The sequence below is a fragment of the Gavialis gangeticus genome, unplaced genomic scaffold (assembly GCF_001723915.1).
Source record: "Gavialis gangeticus isolate Ggan-Ray unplaced genomic scaffold, GavGan_comp1, whole genome shotgun sequence".
Lineage (NCBI taxonomy): Eukaryota > Metazoa > Chordata > Crocodylia > Gavialidae > Gavialis > Gavialis gangeticus.
Window position 1 is genome coordinate 69,072,569 of NW_017729033.1, and position 13,706 is coordinate 69,086,274.

A 13,706-nucleotide genomic window follows, 5' to 3' on the forward strand; every position below is an offset into this window, starting at 1 on the left:
GGGGGGGGGGGTTGAGACTGGTGCCATGCTCAGTGCCTCAGGCTACAACAGGAATGGAGTCTCCTGGTGCAAACTGAAAGAGGCAGAGGGGGAAAACAGAGGCTGGGGGTAAGAGGGGAAGAGGAGACTCGGGAGAGGGAAAAAGCAGAGGCTGAGTAGTAGGGCAGAAGGGGAGCAGATGCGAAGGGGGGGCACAAGGCTGTTGGGGTGGCAGACAGGAGGCAGGCACAAGCAGGGGACAAGCTGCTTGACCTCCCCCCACCACCTGCATCCTACAGCTGTGGGGGGATGAATTACAGATGATCCTCCAATAAAATTAAGTTCTATACTAAATTTATAATTTTTCCATTCATAGAATCCAATTATTGTCGGGGGGGATCATCTTAAATTAAGGGTCATCTTAGCTTTCGGTAAAAGTGGTAATCTTGTTTATTACAGTATTGCTTAAAGCAGGGGTGTCAAATTTGCTGGATCCAGACTGCAGAACAAGCAGCAGAACTGACAGGAACACTGAGGCCAACAGCTACAGCAATGCTGGGGCAAGCAGCCATGGGGAGAGGAGTTAGAGACCCAAGCAGCCCTTGCTCATCCACCTGCCTGCTGCTGATGGCCTTGTCCAATGGGGTCACCTCACTCCAAATTCCCTGGCCTGCCAGAAGCACTGGGGGCTGGATAGAGTAGCTCTGCAGGCCATACGTTTGACGTCCCTGAATTAAGGACTAACACAAATTAGGGCCTATTGGATTAAGCAGCATACAAAGTGTTATAGGTGGTTCCTTTCCCAAACAGCTTACAAAATAGACAAGATAGATACATGAAGTAAATGTGCGCATTTACCTGCATGAACTGAAATGATGCTTCAAAATCTTCTACAGGATACATTTTTACTCGGAAAAACTTCATCCCCATAATTAAGCTGATGATACTTTGTACTACATGAGGACTCTGTTCCTTTTGTCGCAGTTCCTTTAATTCAGTGACAAACTTCTTCCTAACAGCTTGAAACCTGAATAAGTGATACACGTTGCAAACACCGAGTTTGTTTAATTAGAAATGATGTAAACCTATTATAAATATTTTAAATAACAACTTTTTCTAACTGATACAGATACTACATTTGTAGACATATAGGCAAGGTGGACACTGAACATTCTGTGTCTTGTATTTAGCATCTACATGCCATGATAAATTAATACATTAGCAGATGTATCATGGTAGAATGATAACAACTGAAGAATGTCAGCCTTCTGTCCACTTTTATGTACCTAAGACTGGTAACGTGTTTTTTTTAAAACTATCTTCTTGTTCCATACTTTTGCAACACAAGTGAGTACTTAACTATTTAAAAATATATATGGTATCTAAAAGAAAAAAAAAAATCTGAGGCACTTTCTCTGTAACTATATGCACACAGTTTGTTTGTTTGTTACTGTTTTGGGTTCATTCTTTGAGGACTAAGAAGTATAAAAAGGCTATTTAACAGGAATTGCAGTTTTTTGAGACGTACTGTTGACAAATACATTCCTGACTACTGAATGTCTCTCCCAACTTGACCCTCTGATCAGAAATGTTTTTGCGATAGCAGTACCTTTAAAATGAACCCCAATCCTGTTTCTCACTTTGGTCCCAGGCTGAGGAGATAAAGAATATACTTTCTGCTACTTATTCCCCTTTCAGATACAGAACGTAACTGCATCTGACTCTGAGGAAGAAAGGTAAGAGGGCAGGCGGGTGGAGAGATCTAAATATGTGCATGGACTATACATCCAGGAATGCCAGTTATTGAGAACTCCCTTTTCTTCAAGAAACTGTCCACATACATATTTGACTTCATGAAAGAATTAGAAAGGAAAGAAAATGGAATCTGAATGCACGTATGGATAACAGATCTCTAAGAACTCCAGCTACTTGTAATTTCCTTTTCTTTTTCAATTAATGCCCACAAACATTCCTTACTGGTGGGTAACTTAAATGCAAAGCCCACATAAACTTGGTGGTAGGCCTCTGTGTCCCTATGCTAAGAATGGCATGAGAATTATCAAGTCATGAGGCTTCTGCAATGGCATGTTTGTATGTTTGGTAAATGTACAGCTACCTTGCAGGTAGCATTTATGGGGACATCATGAAGGGATGGAAGTGATATAGCCTCAGCGCTTATGAAATATGTCCATGTCACAGGGGTAGCTAAACTCTAGCAGTATCTAGCATAACTAGATATCATCAGAGATCCAATTATACAGTCTCTGGGCCAAAACTGCCATGCCTTCTGATTATTCAAGTCGGTCCTCTGCAGGTAGTAGAATAGTGCCCTTGCAACATCAGAGAAGTATAAAAAGGGCTCGACTCAACAGGAATGCAGCTTTGGGAAAAACACTGGCAACAAGATCTGCTCACATTTTAAACCAGGCTGGGTAGGAATTTAGAATGCATCCGTAAAGTCACTTTGTCTTGATAAAGAATAGTGTAAAGTGTGATTCACCACCAGGGCTCAGATCTTACCTATTTGCCTTGTGAAGATAACAGCCACCAGGAAGGCTATATTCATGGACAAGGACTAATAAGAATGAAATCGTGACTCAAATAATTGAATCATCAGGGAAATCCGGACCAAATTTAAGACAAACTGGAATAGGATCAGATAGTAGGATCCAAGAGAAGACTAATGTACATTAAGGCAGGGGCCAGAGGCCAGACTGGGACTGATACTCTGAAGCCACTAAAAGGCGGCTAGGACTAGAAGCTCCTAGAACTTTGCCTTGGTCTGTAAGTGGAGAGGGCTGCTTGTGCCAAGGAATAATCTGATCCAGAGCTGATGCTGAAACCTGAGTTTGGTGACAAGGCCAACAGCACTGGAGAAGCCTGCATCAGAAGTGGGGACCTGAAAACAGACCCTGGGTCAAAAAGGGTACCAGCTCAGTGCAGGTGTCCACCAGATAAACTCAGATGGCTTGACTCCAGGGAAATCATGGTGCTATTCTGTTTCAGTATCAGAGGGCTCCTATACACGTACAGGGAGGCTGCCCCAACGCTGTAATTACAGCGCATCAGAGCAAACTCGATTAATCAAGTCTCCTGGAACGTGGAAAAACCTGGATCCCTGGTAATTATGTTTCCACAGGATTTTCCCCTTCGCCAAAAGAAACTGTGAATTTCTCATTTTGCCAGAGAAACCCATGGACTTTGCTCTTTTGTAAAGAGCTCTCTGCAGTTTGGCAGAATTCCAGCCTGCAAGAAGGCTGGGAGGGAGTGAGAGGAGGGCAGTTAGGCAGGGGGTGCCATGTGCATGTACATGCACATGGCCACCAGACACCTGTGGGAGCTTCCCTGCAAGCTAAGTGGGGAAGGACTGAGGCCCCTGTAGGGAGGGAGGGGGTTGGGTAGGGCTGGGACTACTACCCAGCTGGGTGGTGCGTGGGGCTTGGGGCCACAATCTGCAGCCACAGGGCCCCGGGGAGAAGCAGGGCAGGGCTGTGGCTGGCTCATCCAGGGCATGGGGGGAGGGGGTGGGGGGGAAGGCCAGCTTTCTGGCACCCGCCCATGCCCTACTCACAGATCAGGAGGGGCATGGGTCCCCCTACCCCCCAGGACTGCACAGCCGTGGGGAGCCAGCTCCCCTGACTGAGCCTGCAGTGGGTAGGCAACAGGCAGCCGGGGGTTGGGAGCCAGGCTCCATGTTCCATTGCAGCAGCCGCTGGGAGCAGGGGGCTGTGGACCCAGGTCCCTGGCCCTGCAGCCCTGATAGCTGGGGGCCCCCTCCAGCAGGGCTGAGGGGGGCAGTGAGGGGCCTTTAATTTTAATCACGGATTTTGGGGGTTTAAAAATAAATCAATAAATCAATAAATAAATCAATACATCAGAGAATTTGCAATTTATCAGGAAAAGCCATGGTAATTGCCACGCTCCAGCCAACTCTAGCATCCCCACGCTGAAAAATGTCAGCAGGGGAGCTTTAACTAAAGCTCCTTTGACGAGCTTTAGTTAAAGCACCTCTGCCACCATTTTTCAGCGCAGGGATGCTGATACATGATGTTCCAGGTACTTTGATTAGAGTGGCTCTTGGAGACGCTTTAATTAAAATGTCCCCACACACACTCCCAGAGCACATCTATAAACACCCAGACTCTTTGCAACTGTGGAGTAATGGTGAATGGAGTTTGGCAGCATGCTAGTGCCAAATGCTGCAGCCAATCTTCAGCCATTGGATCTAGACATCTGAGGCATGGTAATTAGTGAGCCCTCAATCACAGGGAACAGGGGCAGAGTAAAGTCTGGTGGCTCCCTGACAGCTTCAACACAACCCAAGTGGCTGACAGTCTCCATCTCTGCCAGGCCTCTGGAACCAAAGCCATTGAGCCTTCCTTGACCTAGGTAGGCTGGGAGACTTCAGAGGGAGGCTGAGCCTCAATGGGATATAGTGGTGCTAGGTATGAAAGCTAGGTGGTGTCAAAGAAGTCCTAGTGCCCAAGGAAGCCTGAAGGATCAAGGTCTGATGGAGTCATGAATGGGGCAGCAAGACATCTCCCAGTCCTGAAGGCTGCATGGAACCTTATCCCACAAAAGTGTAAGGTACAGGGAAGCAAATAAGTAAATATGGTCGATATGTAACGAAAAATTAATTAAAATGTAAGTTGCTGAGGAAAACCAGATACAAATTTCACAGGAAATAGAACATAAGCCACTTGGCACTTACCATCAAATGCTTGGTCTCAGCCAGACAGTTGCAAGGAATTGAGGAGCATAAAGTGTGAACCCACCCTTTATCCCATTCACATGGGGGGCAGGGCCAAGGTGTAATTTATGGAGACTGTAGCAGCTACAAAAATCTCCAGTCAGAGGCTCAGAATGAGAGACAACTAACAATCAGGAATGTGTATGCGAACAACTGCTTGAAGGATGTAATTTAAGAAAATGGTATTCATAGGACAAGAAGGCACATATACATTTCAACAGCCCACAGCTTCACAAAAATAGACACGTAAAGCAAGAAAAAAAGCCTTGATATATAAATACATCGATGCACATATAATTCAAAACAGTTGGCAAAATCATTTTTACCATGTCAACCTAGAAAACATGACTTATATAATATAGTTGCAAAATCCCGTGGAAAATTGGAAATACATATATGTACGTTTAATGAAATTATGAGTGATAAGAGTAACAACTTGTAAACTCAAATTTTGTTTCAATATTCACTAGAAAGGCTTGGATATATACTCAAATTAATGAGGGTAATTACTATTAGAAAGCATCAGACTGGATCCATTTTCAGCAGAAAGATGAATAATTTAAGAAAAGACAGGATTGCAACAAAATAATCTGACCAAACAAGAAAAAGGGAAAGGATGTACAACACTGACCAGTTAGCTACTATTATTAATAATTATTAACATAAACAGTAAATATTAAGGAAAGTTTGGTATTTTAGAGGGGGGTAGAAAATAAGAGGTAAATAATGAACTGACTTTGACTGAGCAAGAACTCCGGTCACTTCTGCATATAAATCTGCAATAATATGAACATTCCCAGTGTTGGTTCCTGAATACCTAAAGTGGGGTAAGGGAGAACAAGCATATTCTTAGATATTATTTAAGTATCAATGGTGTGTTCAGGAAGGTACAAAACAGGGAGAGAGAAATGTCTGCCATAAAGAATTAGCAATCAAAATATAAAGATAATACAAACTGGACACAAAAATTATATGGTTTTTGTTTTTATATTTAATCACTGGATATTTAAAATGTGTGTAGGTCAATTTGGGTTGGTTTAATACAGGGCTGTACTTTCTAAGCAGCCAGGGGCAGATATTGGGACACCTATCATTGATGGGGTTTAAGCTTCCTTGTAGCCTTGGGGTGCTCCTAGATACTCTGCTGCACCTGTATCTTTTGGTGGGGGTAGTGACAAAGTGTGCCTTTTACCACCTCTATCTGTGACCAATTCAGGTCTGGCCACCAACATTCTGCCTTCATAACCTCAAGGCCAGACTACTGCAATTTGCTCTATGTTAGGTCTGCCCTTGAAGATCATCTGGAAGCTGCAGCTGGTACAGAATGTGGCAGTAAACCATCTGACAAGGATGGTCTCCAGGAGCACATAACTCCAGTGCTCCAGAGTCTGCACTGGCTCCCAATAGCTTTTCAAGCACAATTCAAGGTACTGTTTTTGTCCTGTAAGGCCCTAAAGAGTCTGGGTCCTATATACCTAAGAGACTATCTTCTCCCTTATACTTCATTGTAATCTCCAGGTCAGCTAAGAGCAACTTCCTTAAGTACCATCCATATACCAAGTCCACTTGGCAAAAACAGGCAAAATGTTGTTTGCAGCAATTGTGCCTAACCTCTGGAACACCCTACCTCTTGAGGCCTACAAGAGCCCAAGCCTGAACATCTTTCAGAAGCACTGTAAAATTTCCTGATTTGGGTAGGTATTTAGCAAGCAAAACTATAATAAGATAGTTTTTAGGGGATCTCTGCTTTATGCTGATATACTAGCTTTCTTTCTAGTTGTTTTCCGGCTTTATAAGTTATCTCTTCTCTTTCTGTAAGCCACCTTGAGTCTCTGCTGGAAAGAGTGACATATAAATCACACACACACACACACACACACACACACACTAAACTTACCCTTCCTTATGTTTAAAGTGCTTGAAAGCCAAGTTTAGAACTTCATGTACTAAAGGATCTGGCACTGGATGAACAGGTATCTAGAATATAGATTAAATATTTCATTTTATTCTATATCTGTAAGCAGATCCCACTCTGACATACCTCTTAGAAAAATCCAGAGACTAATAGAGGGGTGGGTCCTCCACTAGTATAAACTGTCATAGTTCCACAGAATGTAGCTATAACAGTTTAAAATAGCTGAGGACCTGTACCTATATATTCAAGCAATCTGACTAAACACCAAAAATATCAATTTTATGTACATTTGTATGATAGTCTCTTAAATTATCTGGAATTCTGGATTCAGGCAATCAAAAATGGTAATGAAAAATTCAGCAATCAAAGCACTAGGGGCTTGCCATGAATAACTTATGAGTCTAGATTAGCTGTGTATCCTTCAGACCTCTAACTGATGTTGATTGCCAATTTCAGATTTAACCTCACATGCAGAATAGTCATGTCAGAAAACAGAACCCAAAAAACTACAGTGTATAGGCTGACACAGCGTATAAGATGACCTCAGTTTAAAAGTTAGGAAAGTTAGGATTTTCATAGGCATGGAGTACAAGTCAGGGCCAGGCTCAACACTCAGCTGACACGGCCCCATCCCCTGAAAACAGTGTTGCCTGGGCTGCGCCAGCCAAGCACCAAGCCTGGCCCTGTCCGCTGTGAACAGTGCTGCTGAACACTATGCCCAGCCCCGGCAAGCGGCACTGGGCTCGGCACCCAGCTGGCACAGCCCCATCGCCTGCAAGCTGAGCACCACTTGCAGGGGATGAAGCTGTGCCAGCCGAGCAGAGCCCAGCCCCGGTAAGCAGCACATCCCCAGTTAAGTGCTGAGTTCAGCCGCATCCCAGTCCCCTACAAGCAGCACCAGGCTCCCAGGGGATAAGGCTGCACCAGCCAAGTGCTGAGCCTGGCCCCATCTGCTGCAAGCAGTATTGCTGAGCACCAAGCCCAATAGCACTCGCAATCGACAGAGCTAGGCTCAGCAGCACCACTTGCAGCAGATGGGGCTGGGCTCGGCACTCAGCTGGCATAGTCTAGGCAGCACCACTCACAGGAGATGGGGCTGGGTTCGGCACTTGGCTAGTGCAGCCACATCCCCTGCAAGAAGCACTGGTGCGGCCCAGGCAGCACCACTCGCAGGGGATGGGGCTGCACCAGCCAAGTGCTGAACCCCAAGCCCAGCCCTATCCCTGTCTCTTGCAAGTGGCACTGGGCTTGGCACTCAGCTGGCATGGCCCCATCCCCCATGAGCAGTACTGCCTTGGCCATGCTAGCCAAGCACTGAGCCTAAAGCTACTCGCAGGGGAAGGTGGCATGGTGTATAAGTCAAGGTTGCATTTTCAGAGGACAAAATTGGACTCCAAAACTTGACTTATACACCATAAAATATGGTAGCTCAAAAGATGTCATTCATCCATTCAAAGAGGAGGAGAAAAAAAATAAGATCAGAGAAAAGGAATGTATACCCAGTTGGTAGCATCACTCATGACATGAGCTAACATAACTAAGGCAGAAGTGGGTTGGGGGGAGGGGGAGAATCAATCCCGTATACATAGTTTGCCATTTGACTTTTTTTTTAAAAACTTTAAAATTGTCCCCCACCCCAAAATTATAAATGTGAATTTTTCTGGGAAAAAAACTGTGTTGAATAAAAGTAGTTGTGGGAACATTAATTATTTTTTAAGAATTAGGCAGATTTGGTTACAGACCAATGCCAATGTGAATTTTGTTTTCAGTTAACAGAACTGTATCATTAATATTTGGGGGGGGACTATTATTATTATTATTATTATTTCCTAATAGTCAGTGATTAAAAGAATCAGTTGCATTCTTAAAAAAAAATCATTGTATAGATTTTTTAAAAATATTTTTGAAGGGGACAATATCCTATTTTAAATGGGTTATTTCTGCCAAGTACTTATTAGTATTTAACAATGCATTAAGATTTGTCTTCGCCTAAAAAGTACAAAAGAGAATTTTATGCTTCAGCTAAAGAGAATATAGCATTTATCTCTGTCCTAAAATTTTCTTCCAGTAAGGTTTTCTTTTATTGTATTTAATAAATGAATCATTGTGAAATTCAAATCAATGCAAATGATGGCATATGCTAGCATATAGCCCCTCTCTCTGGCAAAATAGTATGCTGATGATTGCTACTACTATTATTGCTAATGAGAATTGACAAAATGATTTGTTTCCTCATTGTCACTTATCTTATTTGCAATTCTTAAACATTTTTATCAAAAGAAAGCTGAATAGCATTATATATATAAAACCCCCACAACAAAAATATCAGCTTGCTTCCTGGGAATAATTAAGCAAGGAGGCAAGATGAAAGAATGCTAATTTATTAAAATTAGGCTTTTTTACTGTACAAGGATGTTGCTGAAAATGGATTTTTTCAGGTTAACTTTCTAGGCAACATAGTATGAAAGCTAAACTCCAGTTTTAAACCTTCAGAAGTAACACTCCATAAGAGATGATGATTTACCTGATTCCAAGACAACTCTCAGTTTAAGATCCATTCCCCCCCCACCCCTGCCTCAGATTTCATACATGGAAAATTATAAATTTGTTATAATTTTCCATGTATAGAATCTAATTAGTGGAAAGTCATCTTAAATTCATCGATATCACTGCTGTTGTTCAATAAAACATTTAACAAATGGAATCTTCTCATCATAACAGAACATAGTTTCACTGCTCTGTTTTTTCACTAAAACACCAGCTTATATTTATTAGCTTCAAGAGATTAGAAAAGAGATAGTGCCAGGGATAGAAGTAGAAAGGGAAGGGAGGCTGAAAACTTTGTGATGCTGAAAGGATTAATAGCACATCATATGAATTTATCTTATGGTACCCTGAGTTTTGTATGGAAAAGCCAGAAGTAGGTACATTATACGTTATAACAATTAAAAGCAAAACATTAACAATCATACAGCTGCAGAACATAAAGCGCTTACCTGCTTTAGAACTTCTATTAAAACTAAACAAAAAATGAAATCTACAGCTAAATCTCTCCTCTCAAGTAGATAATCTCTCTCACGCTGTTGGTCATCCCTAGAACAAGAAAGATCAATCGTAAGTAAGACTGAATATAGATACAACACAAGAGTTGCATGTTATTGGTCTTTTTCTTTCATATAAAAATCCCTGGATATACATCAAAAACACTGCATAGCTAGGAAAGAATTTGGGTCTTAGAAGGAGCTGGGATTATTTTTTAATTATTTTTAGGGAGACTAGAAAACAATCCCCTTCTTTACCATACTGCTTCCATTTCTCTTTCCTTTTTAAAAGGTCTTATCAAATAGCTACAATAGCATCAGAGTGCCCAAAACCTTGAGTCTACCAACATTTGTCCTTAAGTTAGCCTCAGAAATCAAACACTAGACTTATACCACCTCTGTGATTTTACAATTGCTACTGAGAAACAAGTCCTGTCAACTCATTCCCATTTGACATGCATCATTTGCCAAAAACTATTGTGTGGTTGCTTTCTGGCACGTTCCCAGGGCCAGGCATCTCTTGTGAGAGTGGCACTAACCATGCCCAAACCTATGTTAAAAACAAAAACATATGTGGAACAGAACCAAAAGGGTGTTTTTTTGTTTCTTGGCAGTGAACTTGGGATCACTGCAGAAAAGGTATCAAAGACCCCCAAACTGTTTCTTCCCTCAGGTTAAAAACAAAAGTCAAAAACCTTAACTTCTGTTGATCCAGAATAAGAAAGTCTTCTACTGCAACTTCCTGCTCAGGGTGAGATCATCCCCATGTAAACCATCCCAGATAAATGTTTGTCTACTGTACACTTAAAAATTTCAAGGTGGCGCTTCCATGATGTAATTTCACTATTTTAGTGCTTCTTCTTAATTGCCTAACTTAATCAAATGTAGATTTACCGGCGACAAATACAATATTCCTTACCCCTTTGATTTTGTGCTCGATCGAGGTCTGTATTCATAAGATTCATCTTCTGTTCCATTTTGACGCCTGTACCAGTCAAACAAGGTGCGTAATAAGGAGGGGAGACAGTGCTCTGCTACTGAGCTCATAGAGCTTATCAACTGGAAAGAAAATAAAGTTTTATTGGCTCATGTGACAGAATGCTCTGAAGAAACTGAATTATTTTTGTTTTATTAATAGTTTTGAACAATAAGAAAACAGAATCTTTATACATCATGGTCACCCAAGGTAATTTTTCTGAACACAGGAATTATGACAAATGTAATATAGGAAAGCAGGCATAGTGTTGCAAAATTAATGTAAAATTATATAAGCAACCCTAATAAAACTTACTAAATGATGTCAGATATTTTATAAATCAAATAAATGTTGCCATAAAGAAAACTCATGTTTAAAATACATAATTTTAAAATCAATAATGGACAAGCAATATTCTTCCTAAAGCTGTTATAAACTTACTAGTTCTGGGTATAGCAGCATGCTCTTTTGGTCACAATATAAGCTGAAATGAAAGCATTTAAATGTTCTACTCCTCTCTAACATGACTGTTTCAGTAGATATCCATCCACAATGTAACTCAGTTATGTAACCACAACAATATCACCACCATCAGACACTTGCAGGCATGCAGGTAAGCTCATGTAGACCAAGTATATTGTTTGCTTTAAAAAAAAAAGCAAAGATTGAATTCAGTAAATGTACCAAGAGTACAGTTAATAGAAACTATAATTAAAGTACAGCTGTATAACAACATCCGCATACTCCAGAGTTCTTCTAGCCTAAATTCCAGTACAGATTATTAGTAGCAGAAAGTTTATTAGGGAAAGAGAAGTTTGGAGGCTGTGGCTGCTAACAGATGTTAAAAAAACAAAACAAAACAAAACCCCTCCCAAAAATACATGCTTTGCTGGAAGCAGCAGCATGTTAGTTTGACCTCACTCTGCAGCATTTGTATGGATTGGGAGCTTCAGCAGGGCTTTTTGGTGCTTGTATCTAATAGCTGATTAAATCAGCTATTAGATACAAGCACCAAAAAAGCCCCACTAAAGTGCCTGATCTATACAGATGCTGGGTAAGCTAGGTCCAACTAACATGATGCCTCTTCTGGGCACGCCCTGGTCTCAGTGTGGGAGCATACCAAGTTTAAAATCAAGTGCCATTTTGGGGGGGGTGTAATGTCTGTAAGTAGTCTATGATAGCATAAGGCAGTTCTAACCTCTTCACTGCTAAGAAAGGAGCCAGCAAGGTCCTATAGAGGACAGCACTAGCTGAGGAAATATAAATTGCTATATAACATGCATCAATGCTTGGGCATTACCTGAGCACACTCCAAGAATAAAGTTTCCATGAAAGCTTCAGTCATACCACAACACTTTGCTTCTATACTCTCAACCCCAAGAAAACCCAATCGAGCCATTAACAGTATCATTATTTGTTTTCATTTGAGGGGGATCTTTCCTACAGGTAAAAATCACAAACTTGTTCACACGCTTTTGAAATATGAAAAGGGTTAACCTCCAGGTTAAAAACAAAACAAAACAAAACAAAACAAAAACAAAACAAAACAAAACAAAACATCTATTTACAAGATTTAAGAGATATTTTTGGTTGTTTGAAAGATAGCTTATTGAATGCAAGGGTGTGAAACATATGGCCTAGTTCCAGCCCAGGAAGGTGGGCCACTTAGCCTGCAGGGCTTCTTGTTGCCCAGATGATCCACCATCAGATCCAGCCCAAATACCATTCTGCAGCAGCATGAGCCTCAGGCACCAACTAAGGGGAGCACCAGAATAGAGGCAGAGCCTCACCCTTTCTCCTTTTCCCCACTTCTTTTCCCTCTATGCTTGCCCTGCAGCTCTAGGGGCCAGGTGCAGCATTGGGCACAAGATAGGCAAGGAGTAGCAAAGCAGCAGCAGCAGGGTTCTTAAGGAAGCTGCTGCTGCAGAGTGGCAGTGTTGGGTTAACCTTATTATTGCCTACCTTTTTCACCACAAAATTAGGTTTTCAATTTGCTACCTGGCATATGATTTGGCAGCAGCTGCAACTTTAACTCATGGTGCTGGCTATGCCAACATTTCTTCCCTGCCCCACGAGTGGCTTGCCCCAAAAGCAAACAGGAACCAGCAGCCAAGATGTTAATGCCACCCTGTTGGGGACATGAATCTACAGCACTAGGGTGACTGGCATCAGTGCTAACCTCTGTATTCTGGCTGCAGTGAGAAGCCCTGCAGTCTGGATCCAGCCCACTGATTAGTTTGAGTCTTATACCCCTGAGTTAATGCAATAAAACTGTACTGAAAATTAAGAAAACTAAAACAATAAAAGAACTGCAAAGTTAAAATGCATTTCCTACTTCCTAACAGCATCGGCAGATATCCAAAATAATGAAAAAATAGCTTTAACAAATATGAAATGAAAATAAAAATGTAATTAATTTTTCCACAATCAGGACACTTAAAAAGGACTGTTTTTACGACAGATCTGTCCACTTTGCTGCTAGCTCCAAACTCGTGTCTGTTGCAATAGAAAAATAAATTAAAAATAAAAAACAAAAAAACCAAACCTCATTTTGAGCTAACACTAGAAGTCAGTGTGCGATTGCCAAGACGACAGCAAACACATGAAGTTCATCAGCACAAATTAAAAAAAAAGAAATGAAAAGCCACTGAAAAAAAATTCTCTTAAGCTTGTGTATGCCCAACATCCTAAAACAAGAGCTTAGCCTCATGAAGATCCAACTATCACTGGACGCCTTAAAAATCTCCATGAGGTTATCGCACCTTCCTTGGAAATACAAAATAACCCGATATCCTGCATAGTATCTGTCAACAAAAAAATAAACAACCATTATAAGGTCAGACTCATACAAACAGAGACTGAGATAAAGATAGTAAAAAAGGCCTCAGCTAATTTCATTACATTCAAACAATAAGTGATTCAAAACTAAGTAATGATGATAGAATGTAATATGCATAAAATAAAATGTTGATCATATGAAATATTTGTCTTTTTTTTTTTTTTTTTTTTTTTTTTTTTATAACCCTACAATTATAAACTGTTGTG

General features: G+C 41.2%; 1 protein-coding gene across 5 annotated transcripts in view; it reads right to left on the reverse strand.

Annotated features, from left to right (window-relative positions):
* Positions 1–13,706, reverse strand: part of FRYL (FRY like transcription coactivator) — a 376,409-nt gene that overhangs the window by 150,277 nt on the left and 212,426 nt on the right. For all 5 annotated transcript variants that reach the window (XM_019525974.1, XM_019525975.1, XM_019525976.1 and 2 more), the window contains 5 exons: positions 10,605–10,744; positions 9,641–9,737; positions 6,627–6,706; positions 5,466–5,546; positions 838–1,006 (listed from right to left, as the gene is read on the reverse strand). In XM_019525974.1, coding sequence (XP_019381519.1) covers positions 838–1,006; positions 5,466–5,546; positions 6,627–6,706; positions 9,641–9,737; positions 10,605–10,744 — 567 coding nt within the window. The remainder of the gene's footprint in view (positions 1–837; positions 1,007–5,465; positions 5,547–6,626; positions 6,707–9,640; positions 9,738–10,604; positions 10,745–13,706) is intronic.